A 22,937-nucleotide genomic window follows, 5' to 3' on the forward strand; every position below is an offset into this window, starting at 1 on the left:
TCTGCCTGTTGTAAGGGAAACTGTTTCCTAATAGCATGAGCTAGACRTCAGGGGCAAAAAGGCAAAAAAGGGGAAGAAATGTGCTACCAGTAACTTGGTGTGTGACCCAGGGCAAATTGTTAATCATCTACCAAATGGGAATAAATCTTCCCATAGTAGAGCACACCAGGGGCTGTGAAGATTAATTAGTGTTTTGTGTGGGGCTTTGAAGMTGGAAATCACTACGTAAAGGCTTAGCAGTATTATCGGCAGCAGAATGGATAAATCAAGTGTGATTCTGAGTAATGTAAAGGAAAGTGGTTTAGTTATCACCCTGCAGKGAGGGACAAAAAAGCCCAAACCAACAGACTGACTGACCAGACAAAGCTCTTTCATGTTTAAAAAGAAAAAGAAAGGCTGGTGCTACCCTGAGAGTRGGTTTCTGTCCTCTATCCTGTCAGCCCTGCTGTTGTGGGGAATTCTGGCTCAGGGCATTTCTTGCAGATATGTGCTTACTGTACAAAAAAAAAAAAGTATGCAGAATTGCATCAGAAATCTAATTAAGCTCTGTGCGGGTATAAATAGTTTCCTTTTCTCATGCAAAGCTCTGCGGGGACTTTGCTGCTCTGATTATCTTTCTACCTCCTTTGGAGCAATGAGTATATGATGACTTTATTAGAAGTGAATCCCTCTAATGTCTGAATCTTTCTGTTTTGCAACAGTTAATAGAGGACTTGTGAACTCTGCTCCCACGCCACACATAAAGGAAAGGTAGTTCGAGTTGAGAGAAAACTAGGAAAGGTACCAAGAAATGCTTAAAACAGTGTTTGAGCTGTCTTCTGTTTTCTTTTAAGCTGATAGACATAGTGGAAATAGTGATAGAGTTGTAARTTTGAGGCACCCTTAATTAGAAACAATCTGTTGCGAGTTATACTATGTTTTCCTTTGCAAATAGACAAGCATGATGGGAGTGTGATCTGTATTCAGCTGGCAAATTGAAACTCACTTAAAACCCAACAAAAATTGCTAATGAGATTTAATGCCCAAAGCTTTAACCTTCAGAAATTGTAATTCCCAGTCCAGACTGGGTCAGGCTGTGGCTGCCACTTGCATGTCACTTGTTGGATCTRTGGAGTACAGTGCCAGGGGCAGTAACTGTCAGGGTCTGCAAAAGCTGTGCAAAAAACTGTGCAAAAGCTGCTGCAGGCTGAAGAAGGGGGACCTCTGCAGAGCTGCAGGACACGTGTTTGATAGTGGGCTCATGCTGTCCCCTGGCTGTTGACAGTATATCAATACATCTTTCAGGTAATCCAGTTGTTAAAGGGAAAAAAAAAAAGCAAACCCAACAACAAATAACTGAAAAACAGTTGTCATCTCATTTCCTATCATCTGCATTGTCTATGGGGCTAAAAATTCAGGTAGCTATCTCAATGCTTGTTGTGCAAGCAGGTACATGTTATGAGTTACTGAAGTAGTAGCTGTTCAGAATACCTGCTGTCAGTGGATTGCTACTTTGCCTGCCTTTGGGMGATACTGACTAGTATCATGCCATATCCAGTTTTTAACCTGTTTGGTTGAAGTGTTTATCACCAGCCAGTACAAATTTCCATTAGTTCCGACAGCTTTCAGAGGTTGCAGCAGATACATTWGAGAGTGAAGAGGGCTGTAAAATGAAGGCTTAGGTTTGTGAGATTCAGTCTGTTCAAACTAATGGTAGTGAAAAGACAGCACATGCCAGCAAAACTTTCCTGGTATAAGCAGAGCATCCTGAGGATGCCTAAGGAGCACTTAGAAGCAATCAGTGTGCCTGCATGTGATGTAACTTATTTAATCTGAGACATTAGGAACATGTGTCAAGGGGCTGCTTGGACAGGAATACTCTGTTCCCAGCCGAACCTCATGAATGCTAACAAGAAACGTGTTGTTTTATGTTAGCTGAACACGTTCTTGCGATGCTGTTGTCAGATGTGATGTGACTTTGTGCAATTAGTGTGGAAAAGGGAACGGGGACACCAGGGAGCAGCTTCCAGATCTGCCTCTCATTCTCAGAGTAGGAACGTGGGTAGATCCCTTAGCCTTTCATCTGCCCGTCCATCTGTAAAATCTTCGTCATATGTCCTATAGAACTGCAAATTTTGATTTCTCTTTAAAATTCTCTGAAAAACACTACCTAAAATATAGACTTGGGTTCTAGAAGTAARTACTATGTAAGCCTTTACAGTGTGATCTACTCCAAGCACTTGGCTCTCTTGGGATTAAATTATGTGGGCTACTTTTAAACTYTCATTGCAAAAGTCATTTCGCTAGCATGAATAGCCAGGGTGAGATAATACGAAGAAATTTTTTACAAGTTAAAGTAGTTGTGTCTTTTCTGAATTTTGTGGGGTTGTTTGGATTAACTACCTCAGAAGGGATGTGTGAACATGTTTCTGGGCTTGGCTGGAAAGAAAAGTAACTAGTAGTATTTCTAATGATATTAAGGGAGATGTGATTATTCATAGCTGGTTATGCTGTGGTGTGTCACTCTCTTTTCTATTCTTATGCAAGGTTTGAATTAATTTAAAAATGCTGATACTTTTATCTTTGAGCATCTGAATTAGTGGGTCAGCTCACACCTCAGAGCTATTATTTTATGTTCTCTGAAGACTTAGATATCTCTGCATTGCTTACTGTTAGTTCTAATGTTGAAGCTTTCTTTGCAAACATGGCCCCTAACTACTGCTGGTTTTAGAAAGAGGAATGTTGAAAATAGGAAAAAATTCAAAAGCAATGTCAGTATATTGCATAGACACAGGGGAGTCTGATCTCGTCTTTGCTTCTGTGGACTTAGCATTTCATCATGTGTGTGCCAAAGATAAAAACTGTGCCCAAAGATAAAAAAGTTGTACTCCCTGTAAGTACTTCAGAGTCCACTTCATTTAGAAGTGGAAATAYTCCTGCTTTATGCCCAGCTTCATCAAAGGTTTGCCGGATGTTTTGCCTTTGTAGTCTTCTGTGTCAAATTCTTGTCTTGCTGGAGTAGCATAGCAGAGGATTTTTTAAAACAGATGCATTAGCTAGGGAATGTTTTGTTAAATGTTTGAGACAGTCAGCTACATTGACTGTAAATCCCCTTGTCTTTGGGGTGATTGCTCTCAAGAGTAATATTTTGTTCTGTGTTTGGAATAGACAGGGGTTTGGACTTCTGGAAAGGTCACTTTGGTTACAGTAAATGGCTTTCCTAGGAATACAGCACTGCAGCAAACTGGAACTTGTAGCAATCTGAGGTGTGTGTATTACAGCACTGCTGCTGTTTTGGGTGCCTGCGTGCACACCCTGAACCTCACCAAATGGRAGTCAGCTTCTTTCATTTGCTCTGAGTACTAATGTAGTCTGCATTGGCAGCCTGGTGGAAGAATGTGTGTGGGAGTCACCAGGCAGTAGAAACGGGTCGTGTGTGAATCTGTGCTGTAGCTCAGCTCAAGGCAAATTGCGCAGGAAGCTTTGCTCTGAGCTAGTCAACCTGAGAGAGAGAAAGGGGAGGACAGTCCCCAAAGCAATGGTGTTTGTTGGCTGCTTGAATGGTGAGGTGCATTTCTGGCTCCTGATGGGCTATCTTTCTGGGATTTCCAACATTGCTGTATCTCCGTGTTTGTAATCTGGAGGCTGATGCCTTGCTGATTCCTATTGTGGCATCAGCCCTTGCCTGTTTTCTGAGCAAGCAGATGCCTCAGTTGGAAATTCAGCCATAGCATATGATTATTTAGRGACAGGGAAGAGCAAGGGGTGCTGTGGTGAGGCATGTGGTTGTAATTCTGAGGACCATTGGCTGGCTGGCAGTCCTTTCTGTTTTGATGTTCCAGTGCTTCTGTACTGGACTAGTTTGTAATCAGTGATCTATCAAGAGCACAGTACCTGCTGTTTCAGGACTTGTGTAGATAGGACTGTCTGGCATGTCTATAGACCAGGTTGCAAATCTTGGCTTTCTTAAGCTTCCTCTCTGGCCTGGCCAGATGGTTGGTAATGAAGTGCTTATGACTATGCCCTCAGAAGGAAGTGATGACTGAATCCAAAACCATGCCTCTCAAACATTCCTACTTAGTTCTGCTCATRATTAATGTTTCAATATCCCTTGACATGCATGTTTTTCACACTGGAGTTTCCAGTATAATAGCTGCCTCTGTCTTTAGTTTTTGTACTGGTCAGCCAAGTTCCTGTTTCGTGCATCAGCCACATCCTAATTCATACATCAGCTCCATCCTGAAYAGGGTTTCTCTGCTAGAGTTGTGGGTCAGGCTCTGTCCCGAGGGTATTTTTGCTCACTCCTCTAAGGCTCTGCTGCAGGTTCTCATGTGGTTACAGGTGTCTCTGTGGTCCCACTGATGCTCTAATYAAGGGTCTGTGTATAAGGCTCTATGTATAGTGGATATAGCAGATTTACTGCATTCCCAGCAGAAAGGCATTAACTCTACTGGTGGGAGTTAAATTTGCCCTTAATGTCTGTAATATTTCTACAGCAGGGCAGTATGTCAACAGACTTACTTGAGGATGAAATTAACAGTGTCCTGTGGTGGGGGAAGCTGGTAGTGCTTGATGCAAGTACCATGGAGCCCACGAGAAAAGGGAATAAGCTGTCATTGACTCAATGACATCTCTACACYGGCATGGTGTGGACTTCACTGAATACCTTAACTCTCATGCTGAATACATGATCATACAGTCATTTAGGTTGGAGAAGACCTTCAAGATCATMGAGTCCAGCCTTTGACCAAACACCACTATGTAACTAAACCACAGCACCAAGTGCTGTGTCCAGTCATTTCTTAAACAGTTCCAGGAATTGTGACTACACAACTTCCCTGGGCAGTTAAAATTAGTAACCACCCTTTCAGTGAAAAATTTCTTCCTAACGTCCAACCTAAACCTCCCCTGGTACAGCTTGAGGCTATTTCCCTTCATCCTGTTGCTTGGTACTTGGGAGAAGAGACTACCTGGCTACAACCTCCCTTCAGGTAGTTGTAGAGAGTGATAAGGCCTGCTTTTCCCCAGGCTAAACAACCCCAGCTCCCTCAGCTGCTCTTTCTGTGGCTTGTGCTCCAGAACCTTCACCAGCTCCATTGCCCTTCTCTGGAATGCTCCAGCACCTCAGTGTCCTTTCTTGTAGTGAGGGGCCAAAAACTGGACATAGGGTTTGAGTACAGGGGGACAGTTGCTGCCCTAGTCCTGCTGCCTGCAGTRTTTCTGATACAGACCAGGATGCCATTCGCCTTCTTGGCCATTTGGGCACACACTGGCTCATGTTCAGCCACTGTTGACCAGCACTCCCAGGTCCTTTTCTGCTGAGCGGCTTTATAGACCCCCTTCCCCCAGCCTGTAGTGCCTCATGGGGTTCCTGTGATCCAAGTGCAGGAGCTGGCTCTTCACCCTGTTGAACCTCACGCAATTGGCCTTGGCCCATGGTCCAGCCTGTCCAGATCCCTCCTCAGGCCYTTCTACCCTYCATCAGATCAACACTCCCATCCAACTTACTAAGTTGTCATCTGTAAACTTACTGAGGGTGCACTTGATCCCCTCACCCAAATCATCAATAAAAATATTAAACTCCACAGCCCCAAGTGTTTTTGTTTTCCTAGCCAGTGTGGCATTTTGTTTCTTWCTGAGTTTTAACTCCTCCCTATATCTAGCCTTGTTGACATTTGTGTTCTTTTCCTTGGTGCCAGGAGAGCTCACAGCTTTCTCCTCAAATCAGCGCTGTGATAGCTTCATGGAGGTGGGAGTGAGATTTATTTCTTTAATAAGAGTCAGCAAGATCCCACTGTGGAATGTTTCTAGCAGTTTATTATTACAGATTGTTCTCCCAAATGCTCTGGGTAGGGTTTGTAGCAAAAGGAGGATGTTGGGAAACAGAACTGGGATGAACCTTCCCTGTCATGATGATTTAATCTCCTATGTGGACAATTTTTTGCGAGATTTTGTTCTTCTAAAGTTATCTTGAGCAACCAAGGTATCTGATAAATGATTCTCTCAAAGCTCAGTACAGCAGCCTGACTATAAAGGGTAGGCTCAGAGAAAGAATAGACAGAGACTGTAGATCTTGAGATTTTTTTTTGTATTCCTCGAAAGTTATCAGTCAAGGGGAGCAGGAGCYTACACACTTGATCATAGCTGATGCAGAAGACCATGTTCTGTAGCTGCTGTCTGCTGTTGGCCAGCTTCTTACGTCCTCACTAGAATGACATTGGGGACAYTGCCATCATGTCATCTGTCTGCAGTCTTCTCAAACAGGTGAAGTAGGAAAAGCCATGGGGTTCTTTAATACCATGGTGAAATGCTTGATTAATTGTAGTGCAAACTGAGGTTTTACTTCCTGTCCCCATTGGACTGGCAGGATTGTCTCTACAGCTGAGATAAAACATCCTGCTTTTCTGACTASCAATTTCCCCCCCATCTTTATGGCTAGATAAGAGCTGCTTTTCCAAGGCTTGGACATGCAAGTCTGTGAGGGATACCTGTAAAGTGGCCAAGATTTTCTTGACAGAATTCGGTGCTTTTGTTTAACACTAAATCAAAAATTATGGAAATAAAATACTGGGCTTCCTGTGGAATAAAACCCATCTTCTGTCCCAGCACATGCACACTGCGTGATGCAGCTACTCAGCATACTTTGTTTGGTGTTGTAGTTTGCCTTGTGCACCAGAGTTGCCTCTGCTTTCTTTTGCAGGTGAAGGTCCAGAATATGGGGCCAGTGGAGAGGATGCCCTGAGTAGGATCCAAAGGCTGATGGCAGAAGGTGGTATGACTGCCGTGGTTCAGCGGGAGCAGAGCACCACCATGGCGTCCATGGGAGGCTTTGGCAACAACATCATTGTGAGCCACCGGATCCACCGCAGCTCTCAGACTGGTGCAGAGCCCACTGGAGCTGAGGGCACGTCAGCACAGCAGTCCACCTCTCAGCAGCTGGGCACAGAGCTGGAGGGACGCATCCTGTCAGAGTCTGTGCAGCTGCCAGAGCGTGGCCTGAGCCCGCGGACAGCCCCTAGTGSGAGTGAAGGACAAAGCGCTGGTGACCTGGACCTGCCAGAGCAGGCCCAGTCCTCCATGGACACCGAGGGACCAATTGAATACAGTGACCTAACTAATAATAACCATCTTCCTGACAGTACCAATTTCTATAGTAATGACAGCACCAGTGGGGAGTCACGGAACAGGTAGAGATTGAGTTGTGTGTTGGTGCTACCCTTGTACTGCTCAGCAGAGACCTGTACCTCACAGCTGGCCATGAGCTGCAAGAGTAAGGATGGGTGGCTCTAACAGGATGCTGGTGGTTCAGAGGGCTTCTCTATCCTGGGTGATGGGAGAAGAGATAAGAACTGCAAGGGAAGCCATGGGGAAGAAAGCATACTTAACTTCCAACATTCCCACTGCTGAAGAGTTAACCRGAATACAAACCATATTTACTGCACATCAGCCAAATTTTGAAGCCCCATGGCACCCCCTGAGCTAACCCCTGCAACTTGGTGTGCCACCCTTTGTAAAGCCTTTTTCCTTTCCTGTTTCCTGCCCTTTTACACCCATGGAGCTGATCAGTAGAATGAAGAAAAGGAAGGGGATCTGCAATGTCCTTCTGGAGACAGGCAGTACTGGGCAAACCCAGGTGTGATGCTCCAGCTCTGTTGCTTGAGTGGAGGAGTCTTCTGGGCCACAGTCCCTCTAAAGCACAGCACTGCTCCCCTGCAGAGTGTTGTGTTCTGAGACCAGTCCTCTCTATGCTGTGGTCTTTTCTGGGAAGAACCGGGCTTTGCCAGAACATGCATGGCTCAGAGAATGCTTGCAGGTGGAGATCTTTCCTTTTTAGAGTTAGTTTAGGACTTGGCAGGAATTGAAGCAGAGATGCTGTATAGATGGGTGGAGGGACAAGGGCTACTGCTCTCTAGTCAGGATGCAGTTCACACAAGGATGTTCTAAGCTGTGCCAATATTGACATGAATGAGCCACCTCAGTGGTTTCATGGTGCCAGGACTGAGCAGCACCTCCTTGGCAGGGGGCAGGAAAWGTCTTTCAGCTCCAGGCCAGGATGTGAGGTAAAGGTCTGTGATGTAAGGTGTTGCATGTGAAATCTTGACCTTGTACATGTAGTTTCTAGTGGAGAAGTCAAGGCTCTGATACTTTGTTTTTAGTCTCAAATGTGATTTTCCTTTTCGTTTGTAACTCTCCATCCCTAGCAGGCTTGTGGAGGAAGTACAGGGAGAGTGTGAGTGCTAACGAGGGAAACACCAAAGATCAATGTCATTAAAATATGACAAACCCTTGCTTGACCTTCTGTCTTCATTTGTGTGATGGTTGTCTCAATGTTTGGCCCTGGGAATAGATGCATCCATCTCAGAAGCTCAAGGCAGCTTACAAATGTCAAATGATGACCACCCCCTTCCCAGGAGGAAAGCAGATTCAGCCTGTGAGTTGAGTGCCCAAAATTGGGAAAACAGGGAGGAGCATTTGGGAGTCTTGCTTGCAAATGGTGTTTTAAGCAGTCCGGAGAGGAGCAGGCACCTCTTCATTTCCTGTTTTCCTATTGCAGTAAGGAAAAAGAGGAGTGTTTCACCTTTCTGCTTAAAAAGGTACATAGAGATGCAACACTGACATTTTGGGCAAGCAGAGTGTTGTGTCTTGCTGACCCCTTGATCGAGAGAAGGGTTTCAGTATCTGGCTGTTCCCCTGTTACYACTGTGCTCTGAGGGATGTTTCCACTGCTGTCTGAGCACCTGCCAGCAGCTGCTGTGCTCCTGCCCAGCTCCTCTAGATGCTGTGCTGCTAAGACATTACAATAAATAAGTCTGTCATTAGGCAGCACTCAAGCTCCCAGTCAGAAGAGTCTGTTAGAGAACATTAAGCAAATCTTCYCTTAAATCACAGCCTGGAAATGAACCTTAAATCAAATCAGCTACTGCCAGGCCTCATTGTGGAGTGTTAATGAGGCTCTAAAACCTGCCCTGAGCCAACCATATCCCTGATCTGACAGGAGAGCAGCCTGAAAAATGGGATTCCCTTGTGTGGCAAGGAAGGTTTTGTGCATCCCTGTATTGCCTTACTGTGGAGTGGCCTGAGGATGTGCTGGCAGTTGGGAGGCGGAAGAGCTATGTCTCAGATGGACAGACAAGGCAGTGCAGGTCTAGACAGAGCTGTTTATTGCTCTGCTTGAAAACAAACTAAAACAGAACCTGGAAAAAAACTGCTTCAGCTCAGCCTGACATCGCTTCTTTCCTCTCCCTGCATGATTCCTGGAAGAATCTTGAAGCCCATTCTTGGTATATGTGTTGCAGAGCATTTATAGATACCCATTTCCAGAACGAGCCAAGCTATCTACAGAAAGATTTCCATCTCAGTTGGAGAAGTGTCTTCTGGGCTGCCTCACTCACTGTGGTGTTGGCAGATTCTCAAAGCCTGGYGTGCAGCGTTKCTGTGCAGGGGCTGAGGCCTGCTCWGCTGACAGCTTCCCCTTCCAGACCTGCCCCCTTTGGACACTGTGGCAGAACGGGCTGAGCTCCTGTGGGAGCCGGAGCAGACCACAGCCGCTGCTTTGCCATTGACACGGGACATCTGTCAGGCTCTAAAGCAGTTTTCCATTCAACACTTGAAGAGGAGAYTCTTCTGATGAGGTAAGGCTGGAGGCCTGATGACAGCAGACCCCTTTGTGGCTCTGGGCCAAAGGCTGTAACAGCTGAGCCCGACTGCGGCCTGTGTTCCTACAGGYTTTAAGCGGAGCAGTGAGCACAATGGATGTGGACAGGCTTGATCTTCAAGTGCTCCCTTGGACGTGCTTTGGCTACACAACTGAGCAGGTGCCCTCAGTGGTGGTGGGTTTATATGTACAGAGCTTTTCGTCTGAGTTTCAGGTCTAGAATCTGCCAAGTTCAGGTTATCCCTGCCTGAGATCTGATGGAGTGAAGTGGGTAGGAAGAGGAGGGAACAGAAGGAAAAACTGAGCCCACTTATGCAGTGGGCCCACACACACAGGCCCCTGGTGCAATTTATTTACTATACTTGCTGTACTTCTTGTGGGACTAAACTCTCTTACCTGCTTTGGGTTACCCTGCTCCAGCCCAGCAGTCTTCCTYGGTTGTTTCAGGCAGGACTGATGTCACTGTGCCCTCAAGCAGCACCCCTGAAYGTGCGTGGTGACCTGAGGCCTGGAGCTCTGCACAGAATGGGAGGCGATGGGATTGCCCACGCCTGGGACAGCACAGCAGTAGCTCAGGGCTCCTTCCCCAGGCCTTGCAGCTTTACCTGCTCACTGCAGTGTGATAATGCAGCACTGAGGCAAATGCCGTGCCAGGAGCAACGTGGAAATTCAACAAGAGCTGCTTCAGGAAACCAAACCAGAGCTGTGCATACTTGCTGGCCCAATTTAGGAGGCAAAATGAGAGCTTTGCTGCGTAGGAGCAGGAAATAATCTTAAAAGTGAAAGCTTTTCTCAGCCACAGACTGTCAGGAGCCTTTAAATGTGCTAACAAAATCCTGGGGAAAGTAGAAATATGGCACAGAGAATTTTATTTAGCTTTCAAAAGGCTTTTGATAAAGTCCCTCACAAGAGGCTATTAAAGAAACTTAGTCACCTCAAGGGTGAGGGGTAGAGTCCTGCTGGAGATAGAAGCTGTGGGAATTGKAGTCAAAAGTAAGAGCCATTTCTTGGCATGGAATGAGGTTAATGGTGGGTTGGCCAGGTTCAGTGGGAGCCCATGTTCTCTAAAAGCCCTAATGAGCTGAAAGAGGCGGGGAGCAGCTGAAGATACGAGATTATTTAGGTTAGCTGGGAAGAGAGAATGTGCCAGAAACCTGGGGCAGTGGGAGGAGGTAGTTGTTGGAGATTCTGTGCTGGAAGGGGACTTTCTGTATGAATCCTTAACAGATGGAAACCTGCATGTGTGCTGCTGCAGCCACTGAATGCTCTGGCATCCCTGGGCCTGGAACCACACCAGAGCATGAGCACTGCTGAGAGGGAGACCTGGGATCCCAGAGAGGGTTGCTGAAGTACTAGAAGGTGGTACAGGGAAGTGCTGATGCCTGCTTGTCCTTGTGAGTTCCAGGTTTTCTGCCCTCACTCCTTGACTGATGTATTGCTTCATCTCCAAGTACTTCTGCTTGACTCCCCCTGCACTCCCATGCCATACCCAGATGTGGCTGCTGTTGGTGACTCCTGTAACTGGGTGGTGCTGGGATCCCGGCTGTATGTGACCACTGGGAGATGTGCTGAGCAGGAACCAGGTCACAGCTGTGTGCTTGGGGAGTCTCTCATTGTTACTGATGCCAAAGCCGGGCCCCATAACTGGTTCCTCCAGTTGCTGCTCAGCCTGCTGGTTAGGGAGCATTTGCCCYCTCTGCTCAGTCCCAATCTGTCAGAGAAGTTGTTCTCCAACAGGAAAAGGCAAATTAATTAAAGTGTGCAGCATGTGAGCCATCCACCACTAATTGGGATCTCGGTGTGCAGTGCATAAATGTCGTGCCATAGCCACCTCTGCATGGAGGGGGCTCTCAGCACACGAGGGAGCTGGAGGGCACAGCAGCCTTTCCAGCTGCCGCTCTGCCAGCCAATTAATGCCAGCATCCCTCTTCCCTCATCCCCGGGAGCAGAGACCTCTCCCCCTCCCTGCCCAGCTCCTGCCGTGGTAATGGGCGGGAAGSCCATGCAGCCACTCGGTGCACTCTGCCGAGCACGAGGATTTGTTTTCCCCACAGCATCTCGAACAGAAGTGCCTCTCATCTGTTCCCAGTGAGCTCCCTCGGCTCCTCTTTGTTTTGCCTTTCAAGTAGCTGTTGATGGCATGTGGCACCGGTAGGAGCTGGCAGGGATCAAGCTGTCTTCCCTGGGATGCTGGCCCGGGGCATTAGCTCTCTTTCTGCCAGGAGCCAGCGTCCCAGAGAGGACATTGTGAAGCTTCCCCTTTGCCTCTCATCTGAAAATAAATATACTGCTGCTCGGCCTCCAAGCATCTGCCTTTTGTGCCAGGGTCTTGCCTGCCAGTGTGGGCCTGGCTCCTTCAGCTTGATGGTGCCACATGGGAGGGACTGGGGGTCCCAGGCAGCAGCTCAGAAAACTCAGTGGGACAGGCAAAGTGTGGGCAATGGGAGCTGTGAGCACAGCAGGGAGCAAATGCCACCAGTGGAAAAGGCAGCCCAACATAAAAGTCTCCAGGAGGACCTGTTGCTGAAACTGGACCACTGYTTATGTGGGGAGCTGCAGCCGGTCTCTGCCACCCCACTGAACCTCTGCTTCAGCTATGTCAGTGAGCTCCAGGCACGGACATGGATTTTGGCAGCTGCTGAGGTTTCTCTTACTGTACTTGCATCCTGCCCTGCTTCAGTTTGGCAATTCCTGCTCTTTCCAAGCTCAAGAAACACCCGAGGCGCCCTGACCCTTCACTCTTACCTTCTGAGCTCCCAGCTTCACAGAGGCTGGGGTAAATAGCAGACACTGCAAAAATGTGAGGCAGTGTGGTAATTTAGGCTTGGTTCTTTCAATTTCTTAGGCTCAGCTACATGGCCCTTCCTGGAGTGTAATGCTGGACCTCTGATAGCATCGTAGCTATTAAAGCCTGTCCCTCAATCCCCAGTTCAATAATACAGTAATAGCCTGATAGGATCAGGAGCTGGCTCTGATGGCAGATGGACTCCAGTCCCTTTTCCAGCACAGCGTGGGGCACTGCCACCCCATTGCAGGGAAACTTTAATTTGCAGATTATTTGTTTTCACTGCAGACTTTGGGGATGGGGGGAATGAGTAAGTGATGATTGCTGGCTGCTGACCAGGCACCGCTGAGAGCCCTTTGCTGGCTGCTACCCAAACCCAGCTTCTCTTCTTCCCCTGGGTCCTTGTCAAATTTCCCCAGGGTGTTGTGGTTCTGGTTCTGCTCTTTCCCTGGGGGTCATTGCCTCTGGATTTGCTCATCCTGCCCCCCAGGGGTCCACTCTTCAGCACGGGCCATAAATTCCTTCCCCCTTCACCCTCAGACAGAATTAGAAAAGGCTCTGAGGGGCTAATGAAGACTGACTGGCAGCCACTGGGGAGGCTGACATTAAAACATTTAAGTGCTATAGCAGTACAGAGGGTTGCACTTATCTGTCTGCCCACTGCAAAATTTCCCATGGAAGCCCTGCCAGCAGACCTCTGCTAATCACCTAYATCAAAGGAAATGCTAATTAAAACAATTATTTAGGAAGGCACTGAGGCTGGTCCTGCCGCATTGCTGAGGGATACAAGCACAGCTGTGAAACAGCAGCTTTGGGGCTCTGGTAGCTTTAGGGCTCTGGTACCTWGTGTGACTGGCAAGGCAAGTGGCACTGAGGGAGACAAGTTTTTTCAATGTATAGGGAGCACCTGGGCCATGGATCACAGTCAAGGAGGACAAGAGCTGAGCATGCAAAAGCAGCAGTAACCTGGCACAGGATGCTCCCCTACTCCCAGTCTTTCCCACCCACAACGTTACAGCAAGGATCTTGTTCCACGAACACTTTATTTCAGTGTCACGCAAGCTCCGCTGGTTCTTGGCAGGGGGGTTGGGGCTGCTTCCCACAGAGCTGCAGCCTCAGGCTGAGTGGTTGGCAGCGCTCGGGGTGCAGTGACCCAGGAGAAGCCCTGGAGATGGGTTTGCTCCATAGGCGCTGAGGATGGCTAAACCCAGCATTGCTTTTTTGATGAGATCTCGGATTTGGTTGACAAAGGTAGCTGTGTTGGCATAATATGCTTAGGMTCCTGTAAGGTATTTGACATAATACTTCCTGACAGCCTGATCAGAAATTAGCCCTATCCAGCACTCTGTGGGTTTAATGCAGCTAAGTGCAACGCCGTATGTTTGGGGAGGCAGAATGTAGGTCGCAGCACTGAGACAGGGCTGCATGGTGCCGGAGGCCAGGCAAAGGTCGGGGCACCCACAGCACCACTGGGGCATGTCCTGCAGAGGGACTGAGCTCATTCCCTACAAATTTCTTTGGAAATTAAACTYGAGGAATTGCTCGGCTAAAACCCCACCAGGACTCCAAGGTGCCATAGAAGAGCCAGCCTGGGGACACCAGCAGTCAGAAAACAACCAGTGAGCAGAATTCCCATCCAGATTCCATGTGCTGTTCCCTGCCTCGGTGCTGTTTGGGCTTGAACTTGCTCCCCTTAGTCTCTCCCTGCAAGGTTCAGGAGGATGGGGCACCTCTTTTCTTCTGGGCTTCTCCAGGCTCCTGTCCCCTGTTTCCTTCCCTGCCCTTTGGCTCTTATTCCTGCCTAGGTGTTTCTTCTAGCAACCATCTCCTGCATTTTTTTTCTCCCCCTGTGGAGCATTGTTTRTCTCATGCTCATCAGTGAGCATGGGCTTTCCTTCCTATGCACCCTGCTTCCTACACAGCTAATGGATCTAATGGGAGCGGGGGGGTCTGGGTGCTTGCCAGAGCTTGGATCCATCCACAGGAACACCCSAGGCTGGTGCAGATTTGTGGGCTCTGCTGGCCAAGAGCAGATCCGGTCTGTGAGTGCCCCTGTTCTGCCCACACCGCTGTCGAGGTCACTCACTGGTCATTTGAATCGCTGCCCTTGGGCAGAACCATCCTGCATGGACCCCCGGATGCTGCCAGCCCAGCCCCACTGGCTGACCAATATGAGCTTAAGGAACAGCGAACAGCCCTGAATGTGCTGAGGTTCCTCCCACCTCGAGCAGCCCTTGCTGTCTTCAAGGCTGTTTAAGGCCATCCAGATGGCCTGTTGTACCTCATCAGAGTACAATTTGTATCACAGTGCGCAGCTATTTGAAGCATCCCGGCTCGGGCTGGCAGTAACATTTTGGCCAGTGACACATCTGCCTCAATTTGTTGGGGAGGTGATGGATAGAGGGACTGTCGTCTGTAGCCCAGTGTGGGAGGGCTGGCCCAGCACTCAGGCTGAGTGACCAGGGCTGGCTTTTCCTGCWGCTGGTTTGGTCTCCCCAAGGCACTGGCAGCTACTGCTGTAGGGATGGTTGGAGATGCAACAGGGCCTGTCCTTTGAGAAACAGCTGGAAAAGCCCTTTGAGCCCGGCAGGAGCACGGGGGTTATCTCTCCAGCTGCCTTGACCCCCCCTTGCAGCCCCTCCGGTTTTGTGCAAGCCCTTTGCAGCCCCAAAGGGTTGTTCCTTCCTGCTGGCATCTTCAGCTGTTTGAGGGAATTTTATTAAGCACTGCTTTGCTGGCTTGCACTCTCTGGACAGGCCCTGTGTGCTGCAAGGGTTCTCCTGCACATTCCTCACAAGGCTGATGTGTTCCTGCTGAGGTCTTGACTTCTGTGCTGGCAATGCTGCAAGGTTTCTAAGCCAGGTTTCAGGCCTTGAATGGGTGAAATAAGTAAATTCTCATAAAATAGTTCTACCTTTCAAACAAATAAGACTAGAGCTGCTTAATTTCCTCTTTTGAAATACTATCACTACAATAATGCTGCTTTAAATTTCAGTCATACAACCTATTTAGGGTCAGACACTCTACTGGGTATGAATTAATTCAGCTCATCAGAGTGTAGTATTCCTGAGAAGAAAATTGGCCCTCAAAATGTGTTGCTCTCAGCTCTGAAAATGAATATAGATTTTCCCACTTTACAGTAGCAAGAGGGGAACCTAGTTGTTTTTTTGTTGTTCTGTGGGAATGCCTGCCATCTCACTTCCCAGCAGTACTGAAGGATACTGACACACCAGAAGAGCTGGGGGAGAGCTGTGCTGGTGTGAGCACCTGCCCGGTGAGTGCATGAAGGGAGACTGAAAGAGATGGATAAGAGTGGTTCAACCAAGTAGCTGCGTGACCCAGCAGCTGGAAGAGGTGCAGCCAGAGTGTGGGGATAGGAGTGCTGTGAAATGGGGTCTGAAGGTCCCCCTCTCCTGTGGTCACCTCAGCCAGATTCCCCCGGAGTGACAGGGGCTGGTAACGCTGCATCTCCAGTGAGGCAGCTGGAAGAACTTGCTCTCTGGAGGTGTTGACAGCTCCTCTCCTCACATTCCAGGTTTCAAGGCTGTGTATCCCATCCCCTCCTGGAAGGGGCTCTGGTCTCTGAGTGAATCTGACTGGGCTCTGACTCGKCCTGGCTGCCCAGACTCATCCCTCTTTGCAGCTACATCCTCCAGCGGCATCACCCCGGGGGTGGAAATCACCTCCCATCACAAGCTCATTTTCATTACTAAAAGCACCAGGCTGAGATTTTTGTTTCTTTTGCTGTGATTGCCTGCCTCCCACCTGTGGCTCTCCCAGCCCCTGCTCAGCGGGAAAGGGGATGCTTCCTGTGGGTTAATGGGCTCCCAGGGGTGCCTTTGCTTTGTGTCATGCCCAAAAAATCCCGGAGCTCCATGATCCCTGTCCCAGACAGCTCTTCAGGCCAGACTGCTCCAGCTGCTGGGAGGGGAATCTGCCGRCCCTACTCCAGCTGCTGAGAAGTTGCAGTGCTGCACTGGAGCATCCCCGTGCCTCGAGCAGGGTCTCTGTGCCAGGTCCCCAGGAAGAAGCGCTCTGCTGCCTGCCCGGTCGGGCTCTCCAGGCTGCCCCGGCAGGCAGCTCAGGGGGAGGCACAGCACTCGTGCCAAGGAGGAGCACAGCAGAACGGGCCGTGGGGRAGGCGGGAAGGCTCCGTGTGCCTGTGTGTGCATGTGTGTGCATGTGTGTGTGTGTGTGCAAGGGAGCACCCGTGCAGCCGAGAAGGGCTGCAGCGTGGAAGGATGGAGGGACAGAGCTGGGCTGGCWGCCTCCTGCCCTCTTCTTCTTGTGCTCTCTGCCCTGAGAAAACTTATTTAAATAAATGATTCAATTATTGCAAATTAAGGGGAGGGATCAGTGCCAAAACAGAGGCTGCTCATTTTCAGCTTCCCACATCCTCCAGGTTTTTCTGTGTGCGCTCTCTGTTTTTCCTGAGGTGTCTCTTCCTCTCACTCAGATCMCTGGAGGGATGGAGACCTGCCTGGCTTGAGACTGGACCCCTTCTCCCTCAGTCTGAGCTGGCTCTTTTTGACTTTTGAGTCCTGTTGGGGGGGGCTTGTGCCTCCACCTTCCCCAGGATCCCCACCTCTGGGCTGAGTGGTCCTGGGGTTGTGCCTTGCAGGCAGCCCAGCTCCACCACCCCCTGCTCTGCAGCAGCCTCCTGCTCGCCTCCCAATTCCCTGGCAGACACAGCAGTGAGATTATCGTAATGATGTCCGACAAGGCAGTATCAGGAATTACGCTGATAAATCTAAACAGACAGCTTACAAAAAACCCAACAAAAACAAAACAACCACAACTGAACCCAGGCTTGTAATTTAATACAGGGTTATTAGCCTGGCCATCAGAGAACAGAGCTCTTGCATCCTGCAACCTCGAGCCTCCTCCATCCCTGGCTCTGCCTTGAGATATGGCCTCCTGCCACAATAAAATACTTTAGCCAAGTTTTTATCTTGGCTTGGGGTGGTAAAATCTCTTTGGTGAGTGCCGGGGCTGGRTTTGTGGGTACAGAACAGACCTGTGTGGTGAATGGAACACCGCAGTCCGCCTTCATCCCTGCAGTGCTCAGCAGTTCGGTGCCCCTGGCTAACCCACGGTGGGCTCTTCTTCTCAGGGGGAACTCCAGTGGGCAGAGGCTGGGGAGAAGGAGTGCAAGGAGGGACAGCCTCATATACAGGAACTGTTAGTGCTGGGGGGCTGCCCAGCAAAACTCTCCATGCCCATGGGGTGAAGACAAGTGACCCATATCTGGGCCATATCTGGCCTTGTATCTGCTCTGCAGCAGCCCTGCACCCGGGCCAGCTCCCTGCCAGGCACAGGGACGGGCAGGGCAGGGGCAGCATCTTTCTTGGGAAAGAAAGGATCTGCTTCATTCTGGCTGTATGAAACGCTTTCTTGATGCAGGAACTGCTGACTGGATTTTGCACACTTGCTGTGTTCCTCTTGGTTTCCTTCCCTGTGAAGGACACTGTAGGTAGTTTTGACATTGGTGGGGCCTCTATGTGAGGTAAATTTGTGGGGAGAACAAATCCTGTCCACATGGAAATCAGAGCTGAGCTGACTGAAGTGGGCTCTTTGACCCCTAGCACTGGCAGCGATTACCTCAAACGAAGGGAAATGTGATTTTTAAAAAGACACATTTAAAACAGGGAGTGCATTTAAAGCAGATATTTATTAGACTGCATGTGTTTTAGAAGGCAGGCTCCGCCAAGCTGCTCAGTGAAGTAAATCTGATGGCAGGGCGATTGTGCTGTAGGGCTGCCAGCTCTCTGTCCCCGCAGTGGAGAAGCCTGGGGGGCTGCAGGGAAGCCCCTGGAGAGGGTCAGGTTTGCCTCAGTACCCCAGTGCAGGGAGGATGGCAAGCCACTGGGAGGCTGGGCTGGGTGGCTCAGGCCATGTGGCTCTGGGGCTCATCTCCTCACTTGGGATGAGTTTCTCCTCCAGGAGTGGCTGCGTGTGCCAAGGGTGGTCTCAGGTCCATGGAGATTTGCCAGGTTAAGAGGCTCCAACCCCTGTAGTCCAGGGACCAATGTTTCCTGTGGGCATCCTCTCCTGCAGTTCTGCCACAGCCGCTGGCACATCCTGCAGAGCCCAGCAGAAAGGGTTTGCACTCATCTCCTGTGCTGGAAGGTGGCAGCAGGGAAGGTGGCAGCAGGTGGGCTATTGCCCTGGCCACTGGGCTACTGGGGCTCCTGTGCAGGGCCAGAGAGGAGTCCTGGGGTCTCACTGCTAGCAAGGGAACTGCTGTGAGTAAGCATGGTGGAGTAGTGAATCCATGAATTAATGAAGTAATGAATTAGAAAATTAACTAATGGGACTAATCTGTCAGCGAGGCTTGAGCCCCTGGTTGTTTTTTCCCTGATGGTCGGGCAGCAAGCCGTGTGGGACAAYGCCTGGGAGAGGGCCCTGGGGAGATCATGGCAACACAGGCAGGCACAGGGCTCCCACACGCTGCCAGGCTCCATAGGGCAGACCCAGACCATGGGCACAGCAGTCACAGGGAAGGTGGAAGGTGTGCTGTCTTCTCTGTCATGTGAGAAATGGCAGGAGAGCAGCTCAAGCTTACACTCCTAATTTTTTTTTTTTTTTTTTTAATAATTGGCATAAAAGAAGTGATTCAGAAGCACTTTCCCCCTTCCATTATCTGGAAAGCAAGTAAGAGTTGCAAGAGTGGGGACTGCAACAAAACAATTATATTGAAGTATTTGAAGTTGTGCTTATATGGCAAACGTGACGAAACTGAGCGAAACCTTAAAATAGCAGAGCAATCTTTTAAAACACAAAAAGCAGATGATTATTGACTGAAGAAATTGCAGCACACCAGGCTGGGTGCAGGCTGCCGTGTTTAACTCTCTCCAGAGGTGCCGCAGCAGGCACAGGCTATAGCTGCCCTCCTGCTTTCGATGAGCTCAGGCAACTGGCAGTGCCCAGCAGGCAGCTTTGCAAAGGTAGCATCAGGTGACAGAAGCCAGTGTCACCTGCCATTCCCCCTCRCTTGATTTAAGGCACCGATGTTTGCGAGCAGGCTGAGAGCACAGGTGTCTGGTTGTCCCYGGCATTTCAAGGATGCTCACAGGCTCACGGACTGGTGTGAATTGCAYGGCTGTGGACCAGCCAGGCATGGGAGGATGGCTTTCTGTATTAGACACTGTTCCTTTTCATGCTCACTTGGCTTCCCTGCACGGGCCAGAGTGTCTGTACCCTGCTTTCCTGGCTGTGCCCTGCCAGGGGCCGCAGGGCAAGTGGGGGCCTCTGGTGCCACTAGCGCTCCAGCCACTGGGGCCACACCTGCTCCATGGCTAAACACAGTCACTCACTCCCTGGGGCTGTGGCTCTGGCATCCTTCACTGGTGCTAAAAATGACATTTTCCAAATAATGAAAGAATCTTTCATTATCCTGTCTCTGTAAGCAGAGGCTGGGAAACAGCTGAGCAYTAAGTGATGTGCTTAATGCTTCAGCATTGGTATTTTTTCCTTCTATCTCCAGTTAAGGCATGCCATGAAGCACGAAAAGATGTGGCTCTGGATGACTRCTGGAGGTCTGGCTGAGGTAGCAGTGTGTGGCTGGGTGCCTYCAGTCCCTTTCTCTCTCAGGAAGGCTGCAGCAGACCTGCTTCTCCTTGACCCTGTAAGTCCTCCTGCCCTGCTCCCTGCAGTGTGGTTTTGTCCCAGCATGGTCTGGGTCTGGCTGTCCTCACACCCCTGAGTGACTGTCCTCYTGCAGAACTCATGTGTGGGGCCAATTGTTCCTGGTGTGCCCTGGGGGCAGATGGAATGAGGGGAAAGGGCTGTTGCTCTGGAGGTTGTATTGATGGGGAAGAGGAGGACTTGTGCACAGATGAGCCTGTGCCTCTCAGGTGTGGGAGGCTCAAAGCAAATGTGGCCTGAAAGCAATATTTATTTCAGACCTTTTCAACTGTTCTAAGCCCCCTTACAAATGTCCCATCCCATGCCTATAAGCAAATTATTAGGAGAGAGGCRGGTAACCACAAGGTGCTGTCCCTTCTTCCATCTCCCACAGGAACGATCCATGTCCCTCATGGGCTGTGTTTCACCCAGCAGCACACACAGGGCAAGAGCCCACGCACGGGTGGCATCACCTTGTTGCCTGCAGTCCTGGGTGTGGACAAGGGCTATGAGTTATTGCTCTGGCATTTAAACAGCTCTGTCCTGCTAGGCAATGCCAGATCCATGCCAGTGAATGAAGTGTCTCCTTGCTTGGCCAAGAGAAGGTAGAGCAGCCGCCTCTGCTCCCTTTGGGATACTTTACTGCTCTCACCAACTGCTGAGTGAAGCCTTTGTTCCTGTCTYCCTTTGCAGTGATGCTCCAGAGGCTGGAGCCTTTCTCACTGTCACCAGCTGTTTTTTTCTCTCTCTGACTCTCCCCTTCTGAGCTGGGTTTATTTTGTTTTTGAGCTGATAGATGGATTAGCATTTATCACCAGGCTGACTACCAGAGGGCTATTAAAAGTGATTTGCAATGTAAATACTTTCGTCATCAACCACRTTTTCTTTAGACTAAGGTTGGCTTTTATGAATATTAAAGGCTTGTAGATGGGTTCAGCAAGTTTGTGGGAGTAYGTCTGTCAGAGGGAGGGGGACTGGCTGCCTGCATTGTGCTGGGGAGGCAATCTGGATGCACCTGAGGGCAAAGGGATCTGGTGGCAGAGGGAGGGAAGTGGAGCAGGAAAGGGTGTGTGAGGCAGAAAGAAAAYCTGAGTGCCTTGGAGAAGGACAGAAAGAAAGCAAAATGAGCATGCGAGCATATGCAGGGGTGCATGTCTCTATGAGCAGCATGGGAGGACTGCCTTGGGCTGGAGTGTTTTTGCTGGAGGCTGGCAGAGACGGTCAGGCCTTATAGGGGAGGACTTGTGGAAGGAGGGGAAACCTGGCSAGARCTGAYRGTGARAGGACTCAYCCCTGGCAGAGCCCAGTCCTGGAGGCATGTGTCTGAACTGGTGCCTGCCCCCTGTGCTGCAGGGATGGGTGAAAAMTGCTCCTTTACTTGAGGAGTCCCTGCCATGAGTGAAGGGTTGCAGGACCAGCAATGAATTCCCCAAGTCCCCCAGCAGACACAGCCTGGCATTGGTTTGTGTGCCAGGAGCCAGCGCTGGCTGCTGCTGAGGCTGCTGCATGTTTGAGTACAGTTACTGGGAATCTGTCAGGGATAATGGGTGGATGTTCTTGGCCTTGTGGGGGGAAGCCAGAATAAATGACCCATAACTGCCTTTCCGGCTCTTCAAAAATWTTCATCTCCTGTGCACCTGCTTAGTGGTGTAACCAATCTGCCTCAGGATAGCTGTGGATGGGAACTGTCACGAGCCAAGGTGGAGTATCAAGGTGATCATTTGCCACTGCTGTCTGCATATCCCACTTCAGAGACAGAAGTGAGAGGAGTGGCTTTGTCTAWTTCTAGGTGTTTGTGGTGTTTTGGTGTGAGGGCAATTTTTGAGATGAAGGAGAGTGAYGGAGCATTGCCAACTGATAATGGAAGACTAGCTATTGCTGATTAGACAGCAGGCACAGCACAGCATGGCTAAAAAGAAAAAAAAAATAAGACAAAGCAGCCATCCAAAAAAATAGAGGCTGTAAGTACAGTGATGCAAAAAAAAAAAAAGTTGGAGATGCGCAGTTACATGAAAAATGGACAGTCCAGTATTGTCCCAGATTTCTGCAAGGTGAAACCCAGGTGCTGGGTTTACTGGCTGATTGCTCCCCCAGACCAGCTGGGTCAGTCCAGCAGGATGGCAGGAGTCTCGAGCTGTCACAGGCCTCAATCCCATAAGAGAGGAAGGAAGGCCCTTAATTTGCTTGGGCTGTTGAAACATGAATTCAAGTCAGCCCTTGGCTTCTTCCATGGGAAAACCACAAATCAGTCCTATCCCACCTCACAGCCTGTCACACCATATTTGGCCAGGGGAATGGCTGGAGCTGAGGTCAGGTTCTGGGGTGGATTGACTGTTATCCATGATCAGTGCTGACACAGCCCAAGAAGGAAGGTGATGCCACTTTGGTGGCAGCAAGAGAGGCTGGTGAAACTCGCTGGCAGCTCACGAGAAGGGAGTGTGTGAATATGTCAAGCCAAAAGAAGCAAATGCTGTCTTTAATTGGAATGTGCATAGTGAGTCCAGGCTTTCAGAAACTCTGCCTCTGACTAATGAGTGAGTATAGCTAAACTAAGAGTTAGAAGTCGAAAAGTTTTGTATTCAATTTAGTTACACATTTTTATCTCCATGACGGATCAGCTTTGGAAGAAGACATCTCGCTGTTCATTACAGTCTTTTGTCTGTCCATGGGGACTTGTAGTTTGAAACAAGAGTCCAATCAAACAACCTAACTCCAGTACAATCAAATTGTCTTTGAAGCTGATATTTTCTCAGTCTGATGAGTTCCCACAGAGCGTGACAAAGGTTTATTCACGTCATTTTTTTTAGGGGAAAGAAGGAGGAGGAGAAAGTGGTATTTATTTGAGGTCAGGGCTTTGGGACAAGGCAAAAGACTCCAATTAACTGGCTGGAA

General features: G+C 49.4%; 1 protein-coding gene across 3 annotated transcripts in view; it reads left to right on the forward strand.

Annotated features, from left to right (window-relative positions):
- The window catches only part of AMBRA1 (autophagy and beclin 1 regulator 1), a 115,531-nt gene extending 107,264 nt beyond the window's left edge, over positions 1-8,267 (forward strand). For all 3 annotated transcript variants that reach the window (XM_057365079.1, XM_057365096.1, XM_057365089.1), the window contains one exon: positions 6,680-8,267. In XM_057365079.1, coding sequence (XP_057221062.1) covers positions 6,680-7,170 — 491 coding nt within the window. In that variant the 3' untranslated portion in view covers positions 7,171-8,267. The remainder of the gene's footprint in view (positions 1-6,679) is intronic.
- The last annotated feature ends 14,670 nt before the right edge of the window (positions 8,268-22,937 follow it).

Source organism: Malurus melanocephalus, unplaced genomic scaffold (genome assembly GCF_030028575.1).
Source record: "Malurus melanocephalus ecotype Western Australia unplaced genomic scaffold, MMel_1.1 scaffold_2, whole genome shotgun sequence".
Taxonomy (NCBI): domain Eukaryota; kingdom Metazoa; phylum Chordata; class Aves; order Passeriformes; family Maluridae; genus Malurus; species Malurus melanocephalus.